The sequence below is a fragment of the Zalophus californianus genome, chromosome X, assembly GCF_009762305.2.
Source record: "Zalophus californianus isolate mZalCal1 chromosome X, mZalCal1.pri.v2, whole genome shotgun sequence".
Taxonomy (NCBI): Eukaryota; Metazoa; Chordata; class Mammalia; order Carnivora; family Otariidae; genus Zalophus; species Zalophus californianus.
The window spans coordinates 83,674,912-83,687,831 of NC_045612.1; the positions used below are offsets into that span (position 1 = coordinate 83,674,912).

General features: G+C 50.0%; 1 protein-coding gene across 6 annotated transcripts in view; it reads left to right on the forward strand.

Annotated features, from left to right (window-relative positions):
- The first annotated feature begins 6,385 nt into the window (after positions 1-6,385).
- KDM5C (lysine demethylase 5C) overlaps positions 6,386-12,920 on the forward strand; it is a 32,962-nt gene continuing 26,427 nt past the window's right edge. For 2 of the 6 annotated variants that reach the window (XM_027607896.2, XM_027607897.2), the window contains exons 1-2: positions 6,403-6,909; positions 11,336-11,413. In XM_027607896.2, coding sequence (XP_027463697.1) covers positions 6,760-6,909; positions 11,336-11,413 — 228 coding nt within the window. In that variant the 5' untranslated portion in view covers positions 6,403-6,759. Of the gene's footprint in view, positions 6,910-11,335; positions 11,414-12,920 lie in introns of all 6 variants that reach the window. The other 4 variants (XM_027607894.2, XM_027607895.2, XM_027607892.2 and 1 more) reach the window with 3 other exon arrangements.

Consider the following 12,920-nt stretch of genomic DNA (forward strand, 5'->3'; position numbering starts at 1 on the left):
GGAGGGAGGTTTCCCCTTCTCAGCTCATTAACTCACTAACTGCCCGCTGGACCACAGCAAGGGTATGGGATTTGGAGTTGAGCCAGTTGGAAATCCTGGGATTTTCCCTCCTGAGGCACGCACACTTGGGAAAAGCACCCTCTCCGTCTCGGTTTTCTTAATTTAAAACTGGAGGTGATGAGCCGTTGCCACAGGGAGTCACGATGATGACAGGCGGTGACGAATGTCAAGCAGACAGCATGGAGCACGTGGTCTTGGGAAGTTTAGTTCCCTGCTCTTCCTTTCACAGGTTGGAGACTTCCTTCTGCTCTTGTGCCACCTATGCTCACCCTTCCTGTGGCTGGCCTGGCTATGCCCTGGGGCCCTCCCCACCCAGCACGCCCCCCACCGCAGGGCGAGCCGTGTTTCTGCCCTTGGGGAGGGGGTAGGTGATCTGGGCCAGGAAGCCAGGGGCTAGATCCATTATAAGAGCTCTTACGTGTGTATACTTAGGTTGTCAGGTAACAGATGGCTGGATTCTCTTCAGCTTACATGAGAGGGGACAAGTCCAGAGAGGGGAAGGGTCTTTTCCAAGGCCACACAGCAAGTCGGGACAGGGGTCCCTGACTTCGAGGCCAGGCCACTCTCCAGTCCCCCAAACTGCCCCCCCCCCCGGAAATGAACATGTTTCCAGCCCTGCCAATTATGTCCTGACAGAGTCCAGGAGGAATGGGGCAGAGCGTTGTCTCTTGGTTAGGGTCAGCAGGGTCCCCAGAAGCAGCAGCCGGTAAACATTTTTGGTGCCTTCTTAGAGTCTGGAATAGCCTCTTAGAGGGAATGGTTTGAGGGCCCCTCCCTAGCAGCTTGGACCAATGTCTCAGTTTTCATCTTTGTATGCACATTTGAGTGGAAGAAGCAGCTGGGGCCATCTAATCATTTGATGCCTCCTCGAGGACCCAAACTGAGCTTTCGAAGAGCTTAGATCCACAGGGGCCAGAATGAAATCCAATAAGCATTCTGCTTGTTTGTTTCTTCCCTGGTGGGCCAGGCTGGACTCTCCCTTCTCCCACCTTCAACTTGATGCTGGTTTTGTCTTCCCAAAGCTTAGCTGTTAGCACTCGAATCCTGGCTCAGTCTCAGACTTGACCGTGTTGCGTTTGGCAAATCACTTAGCTCCTCAGAGCCTGGTCTTTCACCTGTATAATAGGGGTAACAGTCTTGCAGGGAAATTGTTAACAGATGCATGTGAAATGCCTGCCTCCTGCCAGACACACAGTATAGCTGTTCTCTGCCACCTACAGAAACGAACGCAAACTCCTTGTCTTGACACTGGAGGTCCTCCACCACGCGGCCCCAGTCGATCTCCTCATCCTCATTCCTTGCCCACACCTCGACCACCCACTCACTGTTCCCTGAGAAGGCCTGTGTGTAATTTTCCGGCTCCGTATTTTACCTGTGCCTGCCCCCATCCCCACCAAAAGTGCTCCCCCCCGCCCCCCGGCCTCCCTGAGGAAGTTTTCCTCACTCTGCTGAGATGGGCTTAAAAGGCCCATTCCTCACAAAATGTGCCCTTGATCACATCCTCTGAGATCCTTCATGTCGCTGTCTTTCTTCCCCACCAGGCCCTAAGTGGCTCAAGAATGACAATGGTCTGAATCATTGCTGTTCAGAGTGTTGCACAGCACAGATCACACGGAAATTCTGTTGATTTGAATGAATGTATAGTTCTTTCTAAGCTGACTCTTAGAGTAAGGTATCTTTGCATTGGTTGGTTTACTGATTGGTGCAACCTGTGTATCGAGCTTCTGGGCCCCCTGGGACCTCTTCGTGCCTCCTTCAGCTCTTTCCTATGTTCTCCCCGCCCCTCCTCATTGCAGCACCAGCACTGGGCTGTCCCTGCCCCACACCCCCCCCCAACTCCCCGGAGCCTCACCATCCAGACTGTGGAGGAGGGGTAATTTGGCTCCTCGCCTCCCCATTTCTTTGAGGGCCTGAAGACAAGCAGCCCAGTGGCTGTCTGGCCATCAAAGGCTCTACTGCCAGTCTCTTTGGGGATGTGGATGGGAAGGGGCAACACATAACAAAGGACAAAAGTCCTAGATTCTCACAGAGTTCTTTGTCCTAGACTGGTGCTGTCCAGTAAGTCTTTCTGGGATGATGGAAATGTCCTGTATTTGTGCTGTCCAGTACAGTAACCGCTAGCACATGTGCCTATTGGGCACTTGAAATGTGGCCAGTGCAACCGAGGAACTGATTTTTTTTAAAATTTAAATAGAAATAGCCACATGTGGGTGGTGGCTACCATATTAGACAGAGCAGGACAAGACAAGTTCAGGAGGGAACAGCCTGGCAGGGATAACGTCCATGCCATATGATACTAAGTACAGGCCCAGAAGGGAGCAGAGCACCCTTGCCTAGAAGGGGTGCAGAGAAGGGGAAAACCCAACTTGGGGGTGGGGGTGGGTGGGCAAGGAAGGAACTGCCCCTTTAGCTGAGTCTCGAAAGGTGAGTAGGAATCACCCTGGTAAAGAAGGGCATTCGTCAGAGGGAGCAGGGTATGCAAAGGCGTGGAGGCGTGTGAGTGTGTGATCTGTTAGTGGCACAGTGAGATGGGAGATGGAAGTCCAGGTGGTAGGCACGGCATATTCCGGAGCCCAGAGGCTGGCAGGCAGTGTGCCCTCTTTCCTCTGTTGCCAACAGGTTTTTTTCACCCGAGCCTCATGAGGACCTAAAGGAAGACCCCGTGGCACATTGAGCTACACAGTGTTCCCCACTGTAAAGTTAGTTTTTCCCCTTTGTAGTAAATGAGCATCTCGTAGAGAGCGACATTGAGATTATGTAAATATCTCGTTCTCCGCAAACTTTCACCCACCTGTATTCACTGATGATTCTCCAGTTGCCAAATGGTGATTTTCAAATGCCATCATTCTTTTGACATGGATTAGTTGGCTTTCCACTGTAAGGAAGAGCTTGCCCCTCTTCTACAAGTATTTGTTTATATCCTCATGGACTCTTGATTGTCTATTGTATTCGATAAGTTATAACACATTAGTATCATTCTTTATTATGATGTTTAAAATGCCCCAGATTTGGCCAGCAGGAGGCCCTCTGGGAGCTGGCTCTTATGTACTTTTGGCAGGTCTCCATCTTTTTTTTTTTTTTTTTTTTTTGAGCACTTCCTTGTATTCTGGCACCACAAGATGCTCCAGGCCCATCATGTACTTTCCCTGCCCCAGTCTTGGAATCAGCCACTTTTTCCAAGGAGCCCTGGTTCTTTTTAGTAGAGAATGGCATCTGGGAAGCAAGATTTGGGCCAAGATTTCAGTGTTATAGCTATGTTTTAAGAATTTACTTTTTTGCTTGGAAAAAGTCTGAACATCTGCTGATGATCTTCTTACTCCATCCTTCCTTTAAGGAAAAGCTTTCCTTTTTCCCTCATTTTATTTATGTATATGAGTGTGGAGTCATGGATTTTTATTTCACTCTTCAATGAGTTATAATCCACTATCATAATTCATTTGGAATTATTATTTTGAATATATCATTTTATTGTTATGTGTATGGATATATCCACGAATTCACACAGATACCTTGATACCTTGAGGAGGCTCTTTTAATAACCCAGGCTAGAGATAGTAAGTGGCTCTCAGGGGAATAAAAGAATAGAAAATGGCAGAGGGAGGAGGGAATGGATTCCAGAGGTATTCAGGAGTTAGAACTCACAGCTCATACCTACTTCAGAACTAGAAGGGACCCTATTTTACAAATCAAAAAAGTAAGGTTACAGAGTCACTCTCATCCTGTCCATTCAGAAAACACGGATGGGGTGAGGGTGGTGGAGAGCCCAGCCTAGGCTTCCAATCACTGCTTTGCACTGGCTCCATGCCAGACTCTCTCTCCCAGGTGGGTGGGTGAGGCCGACCTAGCCCCCAGCCCAGGGTGAGCTCCCTGGTGCTTCCCAATTCTTTTCTCTGCAGTGCCCAGATGCAGGTTGATCTCCAGCATGACCCAAGGGTTGGGAAAGGAACCCGTTTCCTGAGCACCTCACTGGGGCTGGGTGGTGGGGGCAGGGAGCACCATCTGAGACTTTCACAGGCAGAATTGTGCAGCAGTCAGACAGACCTGGGTTTGAATTCTAGCTCTGCCACTTACTAGCCATATGCCAGGGTAAGTTCACACTTCCCTGAGCTTCAGTCCCCTTAATGTGTAAAACAGGGATAACAATACCTATTTCATAGCCCTTGGCCCTTGATGAATGGCAGTTATCATTATCTCTAATCTTCATAACTACCCTGTGAGGAAGGGATTACAGAGCCTCATTGGATAAATGAGAAAATCAAGGCTAAGGAAGAAGAGGTACTCGGCAGATCTCTGTTGGTGAATGTCAGCTTCAGGAAAGCAGGGACCATATCTGTCTTGGTCACCATCATATTCCCAGGGCTCAGAAGAGTGCCTGGTGCATAAGAGGAGTTTAATAAATATTTGTGAGTGAATGAATTAGATCCGACTGGCTTCAAAGACTCTGTGCAATCTCCATTTGCCCTTCCAAGATGGTGGGGGTGGTGTCTGGGCTAAGGACCTCAGAGAAGGCTATGGATGTGTGGGCTGAGCTGAGCCCCCAAACCTGGTCTCCTGACTCCTGATTCATTTCTTTGCCCTTCACTGAGCTGCATTTGATGGAAAGGCTGAACTGCCTTCAGCCTAGGATTTGGCATATTTCCCACCTTCTGCATTCTCCTCGCCCTTCTGCCTGGTCCTATTCCTGGTGAGAGCAAATGATAGGAAGAGCATTTGACCAGGAGGCAGCAACTTTCTGGGCAATAGTAGGCAAGTTGTTTAATCTTTCTAGAATTTAGTTCCTCATCTACAGAATGGGTAAGTTGACCCACATCTTTCCCGGGACAAAGGTTAAGGGAAATTGCAAAGATTAATCATAATTAAAATAATTAGGCCTATCTGGCACTAGGATGTGAGCTCCTACTGGTGTGCACTGCTCTATCAGGATGTCTTCAGCTCAGTCCTGAAGTAGGCAGAATGATGTACCTAACTGGGACATGGTACAGTTAACTGTTCCTGCTTCAAACATATTCAAGCTTGTAACAGATGCTTAATATACACAGGAAGTATTTGCAAAGAGCATGTATTATTTTCAGTCAATATATGCTAAGGATGCTCAAAAATATACGTTCATTTTTTTCTTTTGTTTACTGCTTACCGTGACAAAACCTAGGGATGTATAAAGCCACATGGTCCCTGCCCTTAAGGAATTCAGTCTGATGGGGGAACACAAAATAAGCATTTAATCAGCATGTATACATGTACTTTAATATGTGCACAGTAGATGTTCACACTGTATGCAATAGGCCCACAACCAAGAAATAACATAATCCTCAAATGCAGCAGATGCCTGATGTGTGGGCAAAGTACTGGTCTGATACTCAAAGTAGTTGCAATAAACCTATTCAGAAACTGCTCAATGAACATGCACACAATAGGAGTAGATGTACACATAGTAGGTACTCAAATGCCTGTGACAGGGGCTATACACAATAAATACAATCCATGTACACAGATGTTTGATAAGGACGCTGTGGGCTCACAAATGCTGTTTCATACAGTAGACGCTAGTATGCGATAGGTAAATATGCTGTTGTTAAACATCCAACAATGAAAATATATATACACTCAGGCCTAGCTTATGGGAGTCCATTCTGCAAATGTGCACACAATAAAAGTGCATACAGACACAGTTCAAAGAGTTCAGTAAAATGCTGACTGACAATGACTCTTTGCGGGGTATGAATGGAAGCCCCATCTCCGAGAGGCCTCTGCACATAACCTTGGATGAAATATATATTTCCTTCCTCTCCTTGGGACCCAGAGTTCTAAAAATCTATAAACCCCAGGGCGTGAGCAGCAGCTTGCTCTCCTTCTTTCAAAGCCCCAGAGGTATCCGCGCCTAGAGCTGGGAGCTTCCTAAGTTTTTCCCAACATGCTTGCCAGCATAAGGGGTCCCTAGCAATCAAGCGCCCAAAGCCGCTTTCGGCGGCCCACACCGGAAAGACCCTGAAGAAGAAAATGTTGGGGCGGGGCCCGCGCCAGAGCTGAGGTCATAGAGGGGGGCGCCAGTGTGGGCCCACCACCCACCAACGCCAGCTCCTCTTCCGGTCTGTCTTCATAACGCGCATGCGCATCACTGGCCTTTAAACGTGCGCCGCCGGTCCACCGGAAAAAGGATCCGGCAGTTTAATTACAATTTTGCTCCTCCGCCGCCGAGGTGGACTATTTGCTCTCAGTCTGGGAGGTACTTTTGAGTTCCCGCTTCCAAATAGGGAACCTACACATGAGATTCAGCTCTGTCCCCACGGGATGAAAGTTTCCTAGGGCTTGGCCTCACGCAAGGTATACGAGGCTCGGAGGGACACTCCGCGGAGGGATTCGGTTTGTTGTGGTGAGGGGAGGGGGGAGACGCTGACAAACCAAGATGGCGGCGGCGGCGGTGAAGGCCGCGGCGGTTGGGAGGTAACTGTGGTGGGGAAGGCTGAAGTAGTTGGGAGGCAGCGGCAGAGTTTGGAAGGAACGGAGCAGGACGAAGAGGCGGTAGCAGTAGCGCCAGCCTGAGCCTCCCAGAGCGCGGCAGCTACACGCCCCCCAAGGCCCTCGGCGGGCGGCGGCCACCCCGCTTAGGGCCTAGTCCCCGAGCAGTGCCTCGGCTTCATACAGCGGCGTCCGCCATGAGTCCTTAAGGGTGGTCCGAGCCCTCCAGTCTTAGGGCCCACCATGGAGCCGGGGTCCGACGACTTCCTGCCGCCGCCGGAGTGCCCGGTGTTCGAGCCTAGCTGGGCCGAGTTCCGAGACCCTCTAGGCTACATCGCGAAAATCCGGCCCATCGCCGAGAAGTCGGGCATTTGCAAGATCCGCCCACCCGCGGTAAGGCCCGGGGTCTGTGGTCGCCGCCCGCGATGCCGGGGATGAAGAATTAGGGTAGCTGGCTGAGAACTCTGGGGCGGAGGGGACATCTCGAGGTGTGGGGAAATGGAGTGGCTGGGACCGCTGTGGATGTGGCGCGGGGTCGGAGAAAGGGTGATGGGGCCCGGGGGGGGGGGTCCTCCCGTGGTGTGAGGCCCCCAAGGGACCTGGGGGTCAGAGACCCACCCTCGCTTCCACTCCGCCTTTCAGATTCAGTCCTGGTAAGGTTCAAAACAGGGATGCCTAGTGGGCCGGGGAGAGTTCAGAGAGGTACCCGCATATCTCTCAGTTACCCCGGACCACCCAGGTCAAAGCTGCACTGAATAAGGCCATTTTTCCGTTTATTGTCATCGCTTCCCTTAAGGCAGGCAGTGTGGTGTAGTGGAAAGACCACAGCTGTAAATGGAGACAGTTCAAAATTCCACAGTGCAGCTTACCAGCTGTGTGACCTTGGACAAGTAACTTAATCTCTCTGAGCCTGTGAAATGAGTCCCGTGAATGGTTATTTCGAGAATTGGATTAAACTAGGTAGAGTCTGTGTGTAGTAGGCGCTAGATAATTATTGTGAGTGCGAAGGTGTTTGATGTGGTCATTGGTTTGCTTCTATGTGGGTTGACTGATTTACTCACACCCTGCCAGACCAATCCATCTATGATAATGTCCTGGCAGATCAGTCAGGAAATCAGTCTCACAGGGAATGTTCTATCTGACTCCCCTGAGATAGGTTTAGGGAATTGTCCCCTTTTCCTAGTTGAAGGCAATATCCTTCCCTGCACATCACCCCCTAGACTTGACTTCTATGGATAGGCTTGGACCAGTCAGCTTGGCAGTGGGGTACGAGTCCTCCTCAGATTTGTACTGTGTTCTGTCCCATGATGTAGCAGGTCCCAGAGGGTGGGGGATTCTTGGACTCTTAAAAACAGAATGGAGCTATGGAAGTCTGTCTCCTTTAAAACACTTGATTCCCAGAGGTCAACCACAAAGGGCATATCTTTGTTCCTAGGCCTGGCTTCAGGCCGCAGGAAGTCCCCCAAGGGCTAGGATAGGCTGCCACCTTGCTGGCATGGAGGAGAAATGATATGTGTTGTTCCGTCTCCACTTGGGATTCCAAAGGCAGGAATTGAGTTTGGAACAGGGTGTTTTTGAGTGGGTGTCTCCTGTCTGAAAAGGGCTGGGAAGCCTCACTGCCACCTGAGGAGGGCACCACAGGCCTCCTTATCCAGCTTGGTGTTTTCTGGTGTTCATCCACAGATCTAGGCTAGTTTCTTTCTTTTTTATTTTTTAAAGATTTATTTATTTATTTGAGAGAGCGAGAAAGAGAGAGAGAGTACATGAGGGGGGGAGGATTAGAGGGAGAAGCAGGCTCCTCGCTGAGCAGGGAGCCCGATGCGGGACTCGATCCCGGGACTCGATCCCGGGACTCCAGGATCATGACCTGAGCCAAAGGCAGTCGCTTAACTGACTTGAGCCACCCAGGCGCCCCTCTAGGCTAGTTTCAAATGGATCTTCTGGGAGGTGTTGGGTAAGCTAATTTTTTCCTAGTTGGAGCCTGGCCACAGATCTCTGAGGTATCCTTATTCATAGTGAAGGTGTAGTATTAGGTAGTGAGAAGTCAGGAAAGCTAGCAGAAAGGAGAGGCTGGAGTCCCGGGGCAGCCTTAAGGAGGCACTCCCTGTAGTGGTCGAGGAGACCTGTGGAAAAGAAGTGTATCTGATATAGGGGGTGCCTGAGGCCTGCATTTCCATGTTTGTGCCTTGGACTTACGGGCAGGCTGGCCTTGTGCAGGTGTTGTTACCCTTCCTTGGGGTACCAGGAAGGGGAAAAGTGACATGTCCCCTGCGCGCGCGTGCGTGCGTGTGTGTGTGTGTGTGTGTGTGTGTGTGAGAGAGAGAGAGAGAGAGAGAGAGGCAGACCTGCAGGGGGCCATCTTTTGTTGTGCTTCTTGTCTCTACCTCAATAGTGTGCTTCCCTCCGATCCAGGAGACCTGGTCTCCCTGGTTTTGTTCAGTTTTTTTCCTCCTGTAGGGCCGTTCCTACGCCACCTTTAGGCAGCCAGGCCTTGTAGCTGGAATTTGAAGCACTCGTCCAAGTGGTGCTTGGGCCCAGAGTGGGAACCTGTGTATGGGTGGGTGCTTGGAAATTGGAGGTTTGCCTGAGGAAGGGTGATTTGGGTTTTGAGTTGCTAGACGGTTGACTGCTACTAGTCTTGGGGAAGATGAGTAGGAGGAAAGTGTTGGTACCCTGGAGTAGACCCAGGGGATCTTGGAAGGGCCTTGCTTCCTGCATCAGGTAGCCAACTTTTTTATCACCATCCTGATAATACTGGTGTATTTGGCACACAGGTGTATGAGACTGAAGGCTGGATGAGGGAGCTCGTAGGTCCCAGGGAGAGCCAGGCCGGGAGGTTTGCTGGACCTTCCCCAGCTATCTTGCACCTACAGCTCCTGCTCTAGGATTTGGTTTTGCTAGTTCCTGTCAGGTTGCTTGATGGTGTACTTATCTAGAACTTGATTCAGCAGGAAAGAAGGGTGCCTGGAGTTTTGGGTTTGAGTACCTTTCTACCTGCACTAAGGGGAGTGCCCTACTGATGGGTGGCAAGAGGGCACGGGGAGCTTGTCTGGGCTTGAGCCATACCATTTTAGTCTTTTCTCTCTGTCTCTCTCCTTTTTTTTTTTTTTTTTTAATTTGCCCGTGTTTCACTGAGCCTCAGGTGTTTGCTGAAAACCTGCTTCAGCTGGGGGCTTGGGGGGAGTATGTGTGCATGCAAGTATAAGTTCCCCGGCCTCTTTTCTAAAAGTGTGTGCGGAAGAGGCCAGCAGCTTTTTCTTCTCTTTTACTACCACCCGCTTCCATATGTGTGTGTGTGTGTGTGTGTGTGTGTGTGTGTGTGTGTGTGTGTGTGTGTGTGTGTGTGTGTGTGTGAGAACACTGGTATCCTGGTGTAGTGCAAAGAGCCTTGGACTGGAGGTCAGAAGACATGGGTTCTAGTTTTGGGTCTGCCATTAAATCAGCATGTAATTTTGGAGAAATTGCATTTCTTCTCTGGGCCTCACTTTCCCCATTCATAAAATGAGGGCATTGGGCTAGGTTACTCTAGGTTCTTCTTACCACTCCAGCAGGAGCCGGGGCTCTGGGGAGGAGAGGACTGCATGGGAGGTTTTGGGGGGGAAGGGCATCAGTGAGGGGCTCTCCGCAGCCACCCTTTGGGTAGGACACAACAAGCTCCAACTTGGCAGGGCAGTCACCCCCCACTTTCATTATCTTTCCCTGACTTCCTCCTCCCCAAATCCTCCCATTCTTTGCCACCACAGTTGGGTATTCCATCACTAACTGCCCCCCCCCCCTTCCTGTACTGGGCAGGTGTTTGAGAGAGGACCCACAGGAAGCCTTCCAGACTGGGCAAGTGATGCAGATTCTTGTTTTTCCCCTGCAGTGTTTGTCTCGGGCCCTTTAAACTGAGAGAACAGACATTAAAGGCCCAAACCTTTAAATCCTGCCAGAATTGGAGCTGAGCTACCCTGCATGTGTGGGGTCAGCTTAAGATACCAAGTTTTAAGGATGACTCCTTTGGATAACATTTTCATTTGAAAACCAGTTTAATTTTCCATATCAGTTTTATGAGGAAGCCAGGGCAAGTGTTCATATTCCCACCTTACAGATGAGAACCTTGCATGCACACATACTCCCCCCAAGCCCCCAGCTGAAGCAGATTTTCGGCAAACACCTGAGGCTCAGTGAACCACGGGCAAATTAAAAAAAAAGGAGAGAGAGGGAGAGAGAGAAAAGACAAAAATGGTATGGCTCAAGCCCAGACAAGCTCCCCGTGCCCTCTTGCCACCCATCAGTAGGGCACTCCCCTTAGTGCAGGTAGAAAGGTACTCAAACCCAAAACTCCGGGCACCCTTCTTTCCTGCTGAAACAGGCTCAGAAAGGTAAAATCCCATAGCTCGTAAGTAGCAGAGCTAGAACATGAACCAAAGTCTTCTGACTCCAGATCCTTTGTGCTTACCAGTACTTCCAGCCTGTGTCCTACAGCATATGCCTGGGAAACAAGGAGTTAATGTGGATGTAGGGAGAGTTTGGGGTCAACTGTTTTGGACCTCATCTCTCTTATTTCTTGAAATCCTGGTACTGTACTGTTGGAAGGGACTTGGGAGAAATTTCCCAGGACATGTGCTTTGGGCATTGAGTGTGAACTTCAGGGACTGCTAGGGCCCTGTTGTGAGTTCGGGGGGGGTGGGTAATGGGTTGGGTGTTTGTCAGGTTAGAGAGTCTGGGGTGGCCAGAGGTCTGGGAAGGCACAAATGGGATGCTGAGCTGTTTGTGGTGCCCTCTGGTCTTACACCGTGCTGGAATAACCCAACTCCCTTTCCCCTCTGTACCCCAGGACTGGCAGCCACCCTTTGCTGTAGAAGTGGACAACTTCAGGTTTACTCCCCGAATCCAGAGGCTGAATGAACTAGAGGTGAGAAAACTAGCAGCTGGTGGCGGGGTTGGGTGAGTGGATACCTGAGCTCTGATCCCACTTCCCTCATTCCTTCTCGGGCTAAGGTACTTTCCCCAACTCGACCTTTATTCTGTCTTCTGTGAAGTTGCGTGGAGGTCATGGAGGAAGCTTTAGAGCTCGGAATATAACCAAGAGCAGGAGCATTTAGCATCTCCAGTCTGATAGCTCAAAGACTGGGCATGTCAGTTTCCCTAAAGCTTTGCTACTTCTGAAGCTCTCCTGCCAGCTAACCTACCATACCTGAGTCAACAAGGGAAACAGGTTGGCTGAGGCCTTTCTTGGCCAGCTGAATGTGGCCTCATTATCCAATTCCTCCACAGCCCTGTGCTTCCTACCTTCCTTCTGTGGGGCTTGGTAAGGTGGGATGCAAGCTGGATGGGCAGGAACAACACAAGAACCAGTCCGTATGGAGGCTAGAATGGTTATAAATTTGAACCGGGGTCGGGCAGGTAGGCTTTTCCCTCTCCCTTTTGTTCTGTGCAGGAAGTCCAGGCCCTTTGCATGAATAGGTGAGGTTCTCCACTAAGGGCTTGAGAATGCCCTGGGGTCATGAGAGTGGGTGCTTTGAAGCCAATTCCAGAGAAGATCCCGGAGTTTCCCACAGAAGATGTAGTTTAGAAGTTTGTTGCCACCTTTCTGCTTCACTGTTACACATCCAGGAACCTTACTGGATGACCTGGGGAGGGGGCATATTAGGCCCGACTGGAAACCCATGACCTAAAGGCTTACTTGTTTCTAGACCACAGTTCCTCAACCTTGATACTATTGACATTTTGGCCCAGATAATTATTTGTTGTGGAGGGGCTGTCCTGTGCATTTTAGGATGTGTATCAGCATCTCTGGCTTCCTTTCACCTGTGTTAGATGCCAGTAATACCTTCTCCCAGTAATGGCAACCAAAAATGTCTCCGGGCATTGCTAAATGTCTCCTGGGTTGGGGGGGGCGGGCAAAATTGTTCTCCTCACTGAGAACCACTGTTCTAGAGTGAGTCTATGTGCTGTCCTGGTCAGAGCAAAAATCTTCTCATGGAGGGGGTGTAAGTTAAATGGATCTGACCAGGTCTGTGGGCGTACAGCTAGTGCAAGATGTCATCTAGCATGGGACAAGAACAGGTTTTCTAGAGATACTGTGCTGGCTAATGATGGGGAAGAGCAAGGATGAGATTACAAAGCTAAGGAGTTAAGGTGGAGGGAGTAGAGTTCTTGGCCTCTATCATGTTCTCACAGCTAAAGAGCCATAGGTTGTTTCTTTCTACAAATAGACCTTAGTTTTCCTAATCTATGAAATAGAACTGTTTCTGTTCCTCTAATGGGATCTGAGCAAGGTGGTGAATGGTAATGACTTCTCTAGTTCTCCCTAGAATCAGGCCTTCTGACCCGTGCAAGGTGGTTCTAGACTTGGGACCTTGGGGAGCCTTTCTTGGGTCACTGAAATTTCAGGGAAGCATGGTACATGCCTTGTTCCC